At 45.0% G+C, this 15,000-nt stretch overlaps 1 protein-coding gene across 1 annotated transcript in view; it reads left to right on the top strand.

Moving 5' to 3' along the window:
* The window catches only part of LOC110513598 (mast/stem cell growth factor receptor kita), an 84,957-nt gene that overhangs the window by 272 nt on the left and 69,685 nt on the right, over window positions 1–15,000 (top strand). The window contains exon 1 of the mRNA XM_090209916.1: window positions 1–346. This exon is cut by the window's left edge and continues 272 nt beyond it. Within this exon, the coding sequence (XP_090066042.1) occupies window positions 292–346 (55 nt within the window). The 5' untranslated portion in view covers window positions 1–291. The remainder of the gene's footprint in view (window positions 347–15,000) is intronic.

Genomic DNA, 15,000 nt, shown 5'->3' on the forward strand with positions numbered 1-15,000 from the left:
CGGAACGGATCGGAGCGGTATACTGCTAGAGGAGACGAAGACAGGAGGTGAAAACGGAGAAGAGTAGAGCGAAAAATGTGTACTGGCCCTTTAAGGAACATTAAAATCCATCGGAGTGTCGTATCAGCCCCTTGAGAGAATCGAATCAGTAGCGTTCCTCCTTCAGTTAGACAGGGACCATACCTCAGCGGTATTGACCCGCTACGCAGTTCACTGTACGGGTAGAGACGACAACTTTAGACACACACACAAGTCCAGACGCATGGGGTAGGATTAACGACACAGCTAATCATGAGAGACAACTGGATTCTAGTTATCATGCAGTTTCTGTTGTTTCCGCTGACAGGTGAGTCGCCGCGTTTTTCACGTGCTGTTTATTGTGGTTTTACTGCTTTATGTTTTGGTTGTGGCGTATATATAGCGTGTGTGGATGGCTATGTTGTGGTTTATCCAATATCCTGAGGTTGATTATACACCACATATACAAAGGTATGTGGACACCCTTTAAAATGTGTGGCTCGGGATATTTCCACCTCACCCGTTGCAAATCGAGCACACAGACATGCAATCTCCATTGGTAAACATTGTCAGTAGAATGGCCTTACTGAAGAGCTCGGTGGCTTTCAACGTGGCACCGTCATAGGATGCCACCTTTCCAACTAGTCAGTTCATACAATGTCTGCCCCCCGGTCAACTGTAAGTTCTGTTATTGTGAAGAGAAAAGTCTAGGAGCAACAACGTCTCAGTGATATGCCACACAAGCTCACAGAACGGGACCGTCGAGTGCTGAAGCACGTAGTGCGTAAAAAATAGTTTGTCCTCGGTTGCAACACTCACTACCCGAGTTCCAAACGGCCTCTGGAAGCAACATCAGCACAAGAACTGTTCATGGGGAGCTTCAATGGGTTTCCATGGCCGAGCAGCCGCACACAAGCCTAAGATCACCATGCGCAATGCCAAGCTTCGGCTGGACTGGTTGGACTCTGGAGCAGTTAAAACGCGTTCTCTAGAGTGAAGAATAACGCTTCACCATCTGGCAGTCCGATGAATGAATCTGGGTTTGGCCAACTGTAAAGTTTGGTGGAGGAGGAATAATGGTCTGGGCTTTTGGTCATAGTGTAGGTAGACCTACCATGGGTGTGTAGTCTAATACATGTCGTTTCGGGTGTTGGTATGGAGTGGGGTTGTGTTGGTATGGAGTGGGGTTGGTATGGAGTGGGGTTGTGTTGGTACGGAGTGGGGTTGGTATGGAGTGGGGTTGGTATGGAGTGGGGTTGGGTTGGTATGGAGTGGGGTTGGTATGGAGTGGGGTTGGTATGGAGTGGGGTTGTGTTGGTATGGAGTGGGGTTGTGTTGGTATGGAGTGGGGTTGGTATGGAGTGGGGTTGGTATGGAGTGGGGTTGGTATGGAGTGGGGTTGTGTTGGTATGGAGTGGGGTTGTGTTGGTATGGAGTGGGATTGTGTTGGTATGGAGTGGGATTGTGTTGGTATGGAGTGGGGTTGTGTTGGTATGGAGTGGGGTTGTGTTGGTATGGAGTGGGATTGTGTTGGTATGGAGTGGCGTTGTGTTGGTATGGAGTGGGGTTGTGTTGGTATGGAGTGGGGTTGTGTTGGTATGGAGTGGGGTTGTGTTGGTATGGAGTGGTGTTGGTGTTGTGTTGGTATGGAGTGGGGTTGTGCTGGTACGGAGTGGGGTTGTGTTGGTACGGCGTGGGGTTGGTATGGAGTGGTGTTGTGTTGGTATGGAGTGGGATTGTGTTGGTATGGAGTGGCGTTGTGTTGGTATGGAGTGGCGTTGTGTTGGTATGGAGTGGGGTTGTGTTGGTATGGAGTGGGGTTGTGTTGGTATGGAGTGGTGTTGGTGTCGTGTTGTGTTGGTATGGAGTGGGGTTGTGCTGGTACGGAGTGGGGTTGTGTTGGTACGGAGTGGGGTTGTGTTGGTACGGCGTGGGGTTGGTATGGAGTGGTGTTGTGTTGGTATGGAGTGGGATTGTGTTGGTATGGAGTGGGGTTGTGTTGGTATGGAGTGGCGTTGTGTTGGTATGGAGTGGGGTTGTGTTGGTATGGAGTGGGGTTGTGTTGGTATGGAGTGGGGTTGTGTTGGTATGGAGTGGTGTTGGTGTTGTGTTGGTATGGAGTGGGGTTGTGTTGGTATGGAGTGGTGTTGGTGTTGTGTTGGTATGGAGTGGGGTTGTGCTGGTACGGAGTGGGGTTGTGCTGGTACGGAGTGGGGTTGTGTTGGTACGGCGTGGGGTTGTGTTGGTACGGCGTGGGGTTGTGTTGGTACGGAGTGGGGTTGTGTTGGTAGGGAGTGGGGTTGTGTTGGTATGGAGTGGGGTTGTTTTGGTATGGAGTGGGGTTGTTTTGGTATGGAGTGGGGTTGTGTTGGTAGGGAGTGGGGTTGTGTTGGTAGGGAGTGGGGTTGTGTTGGTAGGGAGTGGGGTTGTGTTGGTAGGGAGTGGGGTTGTGTTGGTAGGGAGTGGGGTTGTGTTGGTAGGGAGTGGGGTTGTGTTGGTATGGAGTGGGGTTGTGTTGGTATGGAGTGGGGTTGTGTTGGTAGGGAGTGGGGTTGTGTTGGTATGGAGTGGGGTTGTGTTGGTATGGAGTGGGGTATGGAGTGGTGTTGTGTTGGTATGGAGTGGGGTTGTGTTGGTAGGGAGTGAGGTTGTGTTGGTATGGAGTGGGGTTGTGTTGGTATGGAGTGGGGTATGGAGTGGGGTTGTGTTGGTATGGAGTGGGGTTGTGTTGGTAGGGAGTGAGGTTGTGTTGGTATGGAGTGGGGTTGTGTTGGTATGGAGTGGGGTTGTTTTGGTATGGAGTGGTGTTGTGTTGGTAGGGAGTGGGGTTGTGTTGGTAGGGAGTGGGGTTGTGTTGGTAGGGAGTGGGGTTGTGTTGGTATGGAGTGGGGTTGTGTTGGTAGGGAGTGGGGTTGTGTTGGTACGGAGTGGGGTTGGTATGGAGTGGGGTTGTGTTGGTAGGGAGTGGGTTTGTGTTGGTATGGAGCTTTCCCGGCACTTCCTTGGCCAATAGCCTGTTCTGTATTTTATAGCATCATCTTGGACATTTGAGCTTATTAGGCTATTCCATTGTTTTGTTATGCATGGTAACACACACACACACACACACACACACACACACACACACACACACACACACACACACACACACACACACACACACACACACACACACACACACACTGTTTTGGTTATCCAATTAATTATTCATACATTTTAGCAACATATGTTGGCTTCCGCGCATAACAGGTGGCAGCAGGCAGGCTAAACATGTCTGGAAGTTCGGCCCATGTTGTTTACATTGTAACTACCAGGCTACTGGACTCCAGATGTAGAATGCAGAATAGGCTGATCTGATGCAATAAGCCCATGTTTATTCAACACAGGGCTTAGGCAGGCACACACACACACACACACACAGTGGAAGTTGCTGGATATTGGCAGGAACTGGAACAGATTCTTGCGACATGTGGCCGGCCGTACATTGTCATGCTGAACCATGAGGTGATGGAGGCGGATGAATGGCACGACAACGGGCCTCAGGATTTCATCACGGTATCTCCGTGCATAAAAATGTACACTGATAAAAATGCAATTGTGTTCGTTGTCCGTAGTTTCTGCCTGCTCCATACCATAACCCCACCGCCACGAGGCACTCTGTTCACAACGTTGACGTCAGCAAACCAAATCTTGGGGTAAAGGAGAAATGCTCACTAAAAGAAATGTAAACAATTTTGTGCACAAAGTTTAAGAGAAATAAGCTATTTTGTGCAGTATGGAACATTTCTGGGATCTTTTATTTCAGCTCATGAAACATGGGAACAACACTTGACATGTTGTGTTGATATTGTTGTTCAGTGTGTAATATATATATATATATATATATATATATATATATATATATATATATATATATATATATATATATATATATATATATATATTATTTTTACTCATTGTTACTCAAACTCACACACACACACACACACACAGACACACAGGTGTATGCCCTATAATGTTGTTTACATAAAGCTATAACGGTAGTGTAATCTATCATCTTCAACCTGTTCCTTCAAGCCCAGAGTCACACTATTAGAAGTGGCACCCAATTCCCTAGTTAGTGCACTACTTTTGACCAGGTATCTATGGGCCCTGGTTTAAAAGTAGTGCACTAACTAGGGAATAGGGTGCCATTTGGGATGCCTACTATGTATTTGCATAACTGTATCCCAAGGTAGTTGGTCGTATCCGGGCTTTTCCCAGGAAAAGGTTGTGTGTGTGTGTGTGTCTAAAGCTGTTACCGCCACACCAGCAGTTACAAATCATGACGGCAGTCAAATTCCACTTAACCATTTAGTCACTGTAACTATTGGTTGCAAGTTCAAATCCAGCGTAGCCTAGTGGTTAGAGCGTTGGACTAGTAACCGAAAGGTTGCAAGTTCAAACCCCCGAGCTGACAAGGTACAAATCTGTCGTTCTGCCCCTGAACAAGGCAGTTAACCCACTGTTCCTAGAGTGGTTAACCCACTGTTCCTAGACCAGTTAACCCACTGTTCCTAGACCAGTTAACCCACTGTTCCTAGACCAGTTAACCCACTGTTCCTAGACCAGTTAACCCACTGTTCCTAGACCAGTTAACCCACTGTTCCTAGACCAGTTAACCCACTGTTCCTAGGCCGGTTAACCCACTGTTCCTAGACCAGTTAACCCACTGTTCCTAGACCAGTTAACTGTTCCTGGACCAGTTAACCCACTGTTCCTAGGCCAGTTAACCCACTGTTCCTGGACCAGTTAACCCACTGTTCCTAGACCAGTTAACCCACTGTTCCTAGACCAGTTAACCCACTGTTCCTAGACCAGTTAACCCACTGTTCCTAGACCAGTTAACCCACTGTTCCTAGACCAGTTAACTGTTCCTAGTCCGTCATTGAAAATAAGAATTTGGTTAAATAAAAGTAAAATAAAGAAATAAAAAGGCTTCAAAACGGCATCCTATTCCCCATAGGGCTCTGGTCACTAGTAGTGCACTATATAGGGAATAGGGCTCTGGTCACTAGTAGTGCACTATATAGGGAATAGGGCTCTGGTCTATAGTAGTGTACTATATAGGGAATAGGGCTCTGGTCTAAAGTAGTGTACTATATAGGGAATAGGGCTCTGGTCTATAGTAGTGTACTATATAGGGAATAGGGCTCTGGTCTAAAGTAGTGTACTATATAGGGAATAGGGCTCTGGTCTAAAGTAGTGCACTACATAGGGAATAGGGCTCTGGTCTAAAGTAGTGCACTACATAGGGAATAGGGCTCTGGTCTAAAGTAGTGCACTACATAGGGAATAGGGCTCTGGTCTAAAGTAGTGCACTACATAGGGAATAGGGTTCTGGTCTAAAGTAGTGTACTATATAGGGAATAGGGCTCTGGTCTAAAGTAGTGCACTACATAGGGAATAGGGCTCTGGTCTAAAGTAGTGCACTACATAGGGAATAGGGTTCTGGTCTAAAGTAGTGCACTACATAGGGAATAGGGCTCTGGTCTAAAGTAGTGCACTATATAGGGAATAGGGCTCTGGTCTAAAGTAGTGCACTACATAGGGAATAGGGTTCTGGTCTAAAGTAGTGCACTACATAGGGAATAGGGCTCTGGTCTAAAGTAGTGCACTACATAGGGAATAGGGCTCTGGTCTAAAGTAGTGCACTACATAGGGAATAGGGCTCTGGTCTAAAGTAGTGCACTATATAGGGTATAGGGCTCTGGTCTAAAGTAGTGCACTACATAGGGAATAGGGCTCTGGTCTAAAGTAGTGCACTATATAGGGAATAGGGCTCTGGTCTAAAGTAGTGCACTATATAGGGAATAGGGCTCTGGTCTAAAGTAGTGCACTATATAGGGAATAGGGCTCTGGTCTAAAGTAGTGCACTATATAGGGAATAGGGCTCTGGTCTAAAGTAGTGCACTATATAGGGAATAGGGCTCTGGTCTAAAGTAGTGCACTATATAGGGAATAGGGCTCTGGTCTAAAGTAGTGCACTATATAGGGAATAGGGCTCTGGTCACTAGTAGTTCACTATATAGGGAATAGGGCTCTGGTCTAAAGTAGTGCACTATATAGGGAATAGGGCTCTGGTCACTAGTAGTTCACTATATAGGGAATAGGGCTCTGGTCTAAAGTAGTGCACTATATAGGGAATAGGGCTCTGGTCACTAGTAGTTCACTATATAGGGAATAGGGCTCTGGTCTAAAGTAGTGCACTATATAGGGAATAGGGCTCTGGTCTAAAGTAGTTCACTATATAGGGAATAGGGCTCTGGTCTAAAGTAGTTCACTATATAGGGAATAGGGCTCTGGTCTAAAGTAGTGCACTATATAGGGAATAGGGCTCTGGTCTAAAGTAGTGCACTATATAGGGAATAGGGCTCTGGTCTAAAGTAGTGCACTATATAGGGAATAGGGCTCTGGTCTAAAGTAGTGCACTATATAGGGAATAGGGCTCTGGTCTAAAGTAGTGCACTATATAGGGAAAAGGGTTATATAGGGCTCTGGTCACTAGTAGTGCACTATATAGGAAATAGGGCTCTGGTCTAAAGTAGTGCACTATATAGGGAATAGGGCTCTGGTCTAAAGTAGTGCACTATATAGGGAATAGGGCTCTGGTCTAAAGTAGTGCACTATATAGGGAATAGGGTTATATAGGGCTCTGGTCACTAGTAGTGCACTATATAGGGAATAGGGCTCTGGTCTAAAGTAGTGCACTATATAGGGAATAGGGTTAAATAGGGCTCTGGTCACTAGTAGTGCACTATATAGGGAATAGGGTTATATAGGGCTCTGGTCACTAGTAGTGCACTATATAGGGAATAGGGCTCTGGTCTAAAGTAGTGCACTATATAGGGAATAGGGTTATATAGGGCTCTGGTCACTAGTAGTGCACTATATAGGGAATAGGGCTCTGGTCTAAAGTAGTGCACTATATAGGGAATAGGGCTCTGGTCTAAAGTAGTGCACTATATAGGGAATAGGGCTCTGGTCTAAAGTAGTGCACTACATAGGGAATAGGGTTCTGGTCTAAAGTAGTGCACTATATAGGGAATAGGGCTCTGGTCTAAAGTAGTGCACTATATAGGGAATAGGGCTCTGGTCTAAAGTAGTGCACTACATAGGGAATAGGGTTCTGGTCTAAAGTAGTACACTATATAGGGTATAGGGCCCTGGTCCAAAGTAGTGCACTATATAGGGAATAGGGCTCTGGTCTAAAGTAGTACACTATATAGGGTATAGGGCCCTGGTCTAAAGTAGTGCACTATATAGGGAATAGGGCTCTGGTCTAAAGTAGTGCACTATATAGGGAATAGGGCTCTGGTCTAAAGTAGTACACTATATAGGGTATAGGGCCCTGGTCTAAAGTAGTGCACTATATAGGGAATAGGGCTCTGGTCTAAAGTAGTACACTATATAGGGAATAGGGCTCTGGTCACTAGTAGTTCACTATATAGGGAATAGGGCTCTGGTCTAAAGTAGTGCACTATATAGGGAATAGGGCTCTGGTCTAAAGTAGTACACTATATAGGGTATAGGGCTCTGGTCACTAGTAGTTCACTATATAGGGAATAGGGCTCTGGTCTAAAGTAGTGCACTATATAGGGAATAGGGCTCTGGTCACTAGTAGTTCACTATATAGGGAATAGGGCTCTGGTCTAAAGTAGTGCACTATATAGGGAATAGGGCTCTGGTCTAAAGTAGTGCACTATATAGGGAATAGGGCTCTGGTCTAAAGTAGTGCACTATATAGGGAATAGCGATCTGGTCTAAAGTAGTGCACTACATAGGGAATAGGGCTCTGGTCTAAAGTAGTGCACTATATAGGGAATAGGGCTCTGGTCTAAAGTAGTGCACTATATAGGGAATAGGGCTCTGGTCTAAAGTAGTGCACTATATAGGGAATAGGGTTATATAGGGCTCTGGTCACTAGTAGTGCACTATATAGGGAATAGGGCTCTGGTCTAAAGTAGTGCACTATATAGGGAATAGGGCTCTGGTCTAAAGTAGTGCACTATATAGGGAATAGGGCTCTGGTCTAAAGTAGTGCACTATATAGGGAATAGGGCCCTGGTCTAAAGTAGTGCACTATATAGGGAATAGGGCTCTGGTCTAAAGTAGTGCACTATATAGGGTATAGGGTCCTGGTCTAAAGTAGTTTACTATATAGGGAATAGGGCTCTGGTCTAAAGTAGTGCACTATATAGGGAATAGGGCTCTGGTCTAAAGTAGTGCACTATATAGGGAATAGGGCTCTGGTCTAAAGTAGTACACTATATAGGGTATAGGGCCCTGGTCTAAAGTAGTGCGCTATATAGGGAATAGGGCTCTGGTCTAAAGTAGTACCCTATATAGGGAATAGAGCTCTGGTCACTAGTAGTTCACTATATAGGGAATAGGGCTCTGGTCTAAAGTAGTGCACTATATAGGGAATAGGGCTCTGGTCTAAAGTAGTGCACTATATAGGGAATAGGGCTCTGGTCTAAAGTAGTGCACTATATAGGGAAAAGGGTTATATATGGCTCTGGTCACTAGTAGTGCACTATATAGGGAATAGGGCTCTGGTCTAAAGTAGTGCACTATATAGGGAATAGGGCTCTGGTCTAAAGTAGTGCACTATATAGGGAATAGGGCTCTGGTCTAAAGTAGTGCACTATATAGGGAATAGGGTTATATAGGGCTCTGGTCACAAGTAGTGCACTATATAGGGAATAGGGCTCTGGTCTAAAGTAGTGCACTATATAGGGAATAGGGCTCTGTTCTAATGTAGTGCACTATATAGGGAATAGGGCTCTGGTCTAAAGTAGTGCACTATATAGGGAATAGGGCTCTGGTCTAAAGTAGTGCACTATATAGGGAATAGGGCTCTGGTCTAAAGTAGTGCACTATATAGGGAATAGGGCTCTGGTCTAAAGTAGTGCACTTACATAGGGAATAGGGCTCTGGTCTAAAGTAGTGCACTATATAGGGAATAGGGCTCTGGTCTAAAGTAGTTCACTATATAGGGAATAGGGCTCTGGTCTAAAGTAGTGCACTATATAGGGAATAGGGCTCTGGTCTAAAGTAGTGCACTATATAGGGAATATGGCTCTGGTCTAAAGTAGTGCACTATATAGGGAATATGGCTCTGGTCTAAAGTAGTGCACTATATAGGGAATAGGGCTCTGGTCTAAAGTAGTGCACTACATAGGGAATAGGGCTCTGGTCTAAAGTAGTGCACTATATAGGGAATAGGGCTCTGGTCTAAAGTAGTGCACTATATAGGGAATAGGGCCCTGGTCTAAAGTAGTGCACTATATAGGGAATAGGGCTCTGGTATAAAGTAGTGCACTATATAAGGAATAGGGCTCTGGTCTAAAGTAGTGCACTACATAGGGAATAGGGCTCTGGTCTAAAGTAGTGCACTATATAGGGAATAGGGCTCTGGTCTAAAGTAGTGCACTATATAGGGAATATGACTCTGGTCTAAAGTAGTGCACTATATAGGGAATATGCCTCTGGTCTAAAGTAGTGCACTATATAGGGAATAGGGCTCTGGTCTAAAGTAGTGCACTACATAGGGAATAGGGCTCTGGTCTAAAGTAGTGCACTATATAGGGAATAGGGCTCTTGTCTAAAGTAGTGCACTATATAGGGAATATGGCTCTGGTCTAAAGTAGTGCACTATATAGGGAATATGGCTCTGGTCTAAAGTAGTGCACTATATAGGGAATAGGGCTCTGGTCTAAAGTAGTGCACTACATAGGGAATAGGGCTCTGGTAAAAAGTAGTGCACTATATAGGGAATAGGGCTCTGGTCTAAAGTAGTGCACTATATAGGGAATAGGGCTCTGGTCTAAAGTAGTGCACTATATAAGGAATAGGGCTATGGTCACTAGTAGTGCACTACATAGGGAATAGGGCTCTGGTCTAAAGTAGTGCACTACATAGGGAATAGGGCTCTGGTCTAAAGTAGTGCACTATATAGGGAATATGGCTCTGGTCTAAAGTAGTGCACTACATAGGGAATAGGGCTCTGGTCTAAAGTAGTGCACTATATAGGGAATAGGGCTCTGGTCTAAAGTAGTGCACTATATAGGGAATATGGCTCTGGTCTAAAGTAGTGCACTATATAGGGAATAGGGCTCTGGTCTAAAGTAGTGCACTATATAGGGAATAGGGCTCTGGTCTAAAGTAGTTCACTATATAGGGAATAGGGCTGTGGTCTAAAGTAGTGCACTACATAGGGAATAGGGCTCTGGTCTAAAGTAGTGCACTATATAGGGAATAGGGCCCTGGTCTAAAGTAGTGCACTATATAGGGAATAGGGCTCTGGTCTAAAGTAGTGCACTATATAGGGAATAGGGCTCTGGTCTAAAGTAGTGCACTATATAGGGAATAGGGCTCTGGTCTAAAGTAGTGCACTATATAGGGAATAGGGCTCTGGTCTAAAGTAGTGCACTATATAGGGAATAGGGCTCTGGTCTAAAGTAGTGCACTATATAGGGAATAGGGCTCTGGTCTAAAGTAGTGCACTATATAGGGAATAGGGCTCTGGTCTAAAGTAGTGCACTATATAGGGAATAGGGCTCTGGTCTAAAGTAGTGCACTATATAGGGAATAGGGCTCTGGTCTAAAGTAGTGCACTATATAGGGAATAGGGCTCTGGTCTAAAGTAGTGCACTACATAGGGAATAGGGTGCCATAGGGCTCTGGTCTAAAGTAGTGCACTATATAGGGAATAGGGCTCTGGTCTAAAGTAGTGCACTATATAGGGAATAGGGCTCTGGTCTAAAGTAGTGCACTATATAGGGAATAGGGCTCTGGTCTAAAGTAGTGCACTATATAGGGAATAGGGCTCTGGTCTAAAGTAGTTCACTATATAGGGAATAGGGCTCTGGTCTAAAGTAGTGCACTATATAGGGAATAGGGCTCTGGACTAATTTAGTGTACTATATAGGGAATAGGGCTCTGGACTAAAGTAGTGTACTATATAGGGAATAGGGCTCTGGACTAAAGTAGTGCACTATATAGGGAATAGAGCTCTGGTCTAAAGTAGTGCACTACATAGGGAATAGGGCTCTGGTCTAAAGTAGTGCACTACATAGGGAATAGGGCTCTGGTCTAAAGTAGTGCACTACATAGGGAATAGGGCTCTGGTCACTAGTAGTTCACTATATAGGGAATAGGGCTCTGGTCTAAAGTAGTTCACTATATAGGGAATAGGGCTCTGGTCTAAATTAGTGCACTACATAGGGAATAGGGCTCTGGTCACTAGTAGTTCACTACATAGGGAATAGGGCTCTGGTCTAAAGTAGTGCACTATATAGGGAATAGGGCTCTGGTCTAAAGTAGTGCACTATATAGGGAATAGGGCTCTGGTCTAAAGTAGTGCACTATATAGGGAATAGGGCCCTGGTCTAAAGTAGTGCACTATATAGGGAATAGGGCTCTGGTCTAAAGTAGTGCACTACATAGGGAATAGGGCTCTGGTCTAAAGTAGTGTACTATATAGGGAATAGGGCTCTGGTCTAAAGTAGTTCACTATATAGGGAATAGGGCTCTGGTCTAAAGTAGTTCACTATATAGGGAATAGGGCTCTGGTCTAAAGTAGTGCACTATATAGGGAATAGGGCTCTGGTCTAAAGTAGTGCACTATATAGGGAATAGGGCTCTGGTCTAAAGTAGTGCACTACATAGGGAATAGGGCTCTGGTCTAAAGTAGTGCACTACATAGGGAATAGGGCTCTGGTCTAAGGTAGTGCACCACATAGGGAATAGGGCTCTGTTCTAATGTAGTGCACTACATAGGGAATAGGGCTCTGGTCTAAAGTAGTGCACTACATAGGGAATAGGGCTCTGGTCTAAAGTAGTGCACTATATAGGGAATAGGGCCCTGGTCTAAAGTAGTGCACTATATAGGGAATAGGGCTCTGGTCTAAAGTAGTGCACTATATAGGGAATAGGGCTCTGGTCTAAAGTAGTGCACTATATAGGGAATAGGGCTCTGGTCTAAAGTAGTGCACTATATAGGGAATAGGGCTCTGGTCTAAAGTAGTGCACTATATAGGGAATAGGGCTCTGGTCTAAAGTAGTGCACTATATAGGGAATAGGGCTCTGGTCTAAAGTAGTGCACTATATAGGGAATAGGGCTCTGGTCTAAAGTAGTGCACTATATAGGGAATAGGGCTCTGGTCTAAAGTAGTTCACTATATAGGGAATAGGGCTCTGGTCTAAAGTAGTGCACTATATAGGGAATAGGGCTCTGGACTAATTTAGTGTACTATATAGGGAATAGGGCTCTGGACTAAAGTAGTGTACTATATAGGGAATAGGGCTCTGGACTAAAGTAGTGCACTATATAGGGAATAGAGCTCTGGTCTAAAGTAGTGCACTACATAGGGAATAGGGCTCTGGTCTAAAGTAGTGCACTACATAGGGAATAGGGCTCTGGTCTAAAGTAGTGCACTACATAGGGAATAGGGCTCTGGTCACTAGTAGTTCACTATATAGGGAATAGGGCTCTGGTCTAAAGTAGTTCACTATATAGGGAATAGGGCTCTGGTCTAAATTAGTGCACTACATAGGGAATAGGGCTCTGGTCACTAGTAGTTCACTATATAGGGAATAGGGCTCTGGTCTAAAGTAGTGCACTATATAGGGAATAGGGCTCTGGTCTAAAGTAGTGCACTATATAGGGAATAGGGCTCTGGTCTAAAGTAGTGCACTATATAGGGAATAGGGCCCTGGTCTAAAGTAGTGCACTATATAGGGAATAGGGCTCTGGTCTAAAGTAGTGCACTACATAGGGAATAGGGCTCTGGTCTAAAGTAGTGTACTATATAGGGAATAGGGCTCTGGTCTAAAGTAGTTCACTATATAGGGAATAGGGCTCTGGTCTAAAGTAGTTCACTATATAGGGAATAGGGCTCTGGTCTAAAGTAGTGCACTATATAGGGAATAGGGCTCTGGTCTAAAGTAGTGCACTATATAGGGAATAGGGCTCTGGTCTAAAGTAGTGCACTACATAGGGAATAGGGCTCTGGTCTAAAGTAGTGCACTACATAGGGAATAGGGCTCTGGTCTAAGGTAGTGCACCACATAGGGAATAGGGCTCTGTTCTAATGTAGTGCACTACATAGGGAATAGGGCTCTGGTCTAAAGTAGTGCACTACATAGGGAATAGGGCTCTGGTCTAAGGTACATAGGGAATAGGCTGCCAACCCTGGTCTAAAGTAGTGCACTACATAGGGAATAGGGTGCCAACCCTGGTCTAAAGTAGTGCACTACATAGGGAATAGGGTGCCAACTCTGGTCTAAAGTAGTGCACTACATAGGGAATAGGGTGCCAACCCTGGTCTAAAGTAGTGCACTACATAGGGAATAGGGTGCCAATCCTGGTCTAAAGTAGTGCACTAAATAGGGAATAGGGTGCCAACCCTGGTCTAAAGTAGTGCACTAAATATGGAATAGAGGTGCCAACTCTGTTCAAAAGTAGTGCACTAAATATGGAATAGGGTGCCAACCCTCGTCAAAAGTAGTGCAATAAATATGGAATAGGGTGCCAACCCTGGTCTAAAGTAGTGCACTACATAGGGAATAGGTGGCAACCCTGGTCTAAAGTAGTGCACTACATAGGGAATAGGGTGCCAACCCTGGTCAGAAGTAGTGCACTAAATATGGAATTAGGGTGCCAACTCTGGTCAGAAGTAGTGCACTACATAGGGAATAGGATGCCATTTGGAAGAAAGCCCTAGACTTCTGAAGATCGACACATGATTTGCCTGGCAGGTTTTCCACCAACATGATCTTCATGTGACCGTTAGTGCCCCAGGGCCGTCAGTCCATGGTTAAATCCCAAATGGACCCCTATTCCCTATGTAGTGCACTACTTTAGACCAGGGTTTGCACCCTATTCCCTATGTAGTGCACTACTTTAGACCAGGGTTGGCACCCTATTCCATATTTAGTGCACTACTTTTGACCAGGGTTGGCACCCTATTCCATATTTAGTGCACTACTTTAGACCAGGGTTGGCACCCTATTCCATATTTATTGCACTACTTTTGACGAGGGTTGGCACCCTATTCCATATTTAGTGCACTACTTTTGAACAGAGTTGGCACCTCTATTCCATATTTAGTGCACTACTTTAGACCAGGGTTGGCACCCTATTCCCTATTTAGTGCACTACTTTTTATTACCAGGGCCCATGGGGGAATAGGGTGCTGTTTAGGACGTTGACAGGCTGTGAATCTGAACTCTAGGGGGAACGAAACAACTTCATGACCCAAATGTTTTGGTTTTTTTTCTATCCTCAAGAAGTCTATTGATTGGCTGCCAGGCTATGCAAATCATGTGTTAATCTTCAGAACTGAAAAACACAGTCTCTGTCCCAAATTGTACACTATTCCTTTATGTAGTGCACTACTTTTGACCAGAGTTGGCACCCTATTCCCTATATAGTGCACTACTTTTGACCAGGGTTGGCACCCTATTCCCTATGTAGTGCACTACTTTTGACCAGGGTTGGCACCCTATTCCCTATGTAGTGCACTACTTTTGACCAGGGTTGGCACTCTATTCCCTATGTAGTGCACTACTTTTGACCAGGGTTGGCACCCTATTCCCTATGTAGTGCACTACTTTAGACCAGGCCCAATAGGGACATAACGGGAAAAAACAGTTTTCTGACCCAAATGTCAACGTTTTTCCTCCTCTAGAAGCCCGCTGATTGATTGGCTGATTGATTGATTCACCTTGTCAATGTCCTTATTTGTCTGTTATGGATAATGATGAGTTGAGCTGTTTGGGTTTTATGAGGTCATCACCAGACGTTGGTCCTAATTCTCCCTGTTGGAAGATCAAACCTTCAGCCAGATTGATGTTGGTCTATTAATGACTGTCCACTGTTACACCAGTCTGTTACTAGACTGAACCATGACTGTCCACTGTTACACCAGTCTGGT

Source organism: Oncorhynchus mykiss, chromosome 19, assembly GCF_057628025.1.
Source record: "Oncorhynchus mykiss isolate SJ-2025 chromosome 19, ASM5762802v1, whole genome shotgun sequence".
Lineage (NCBI taxonomy): Eukaryota > Metazoa > Chordata > Actinopteri > Salmoniformes > Salmonidae > Oncorhynchus > Oncorhynchus mykiss.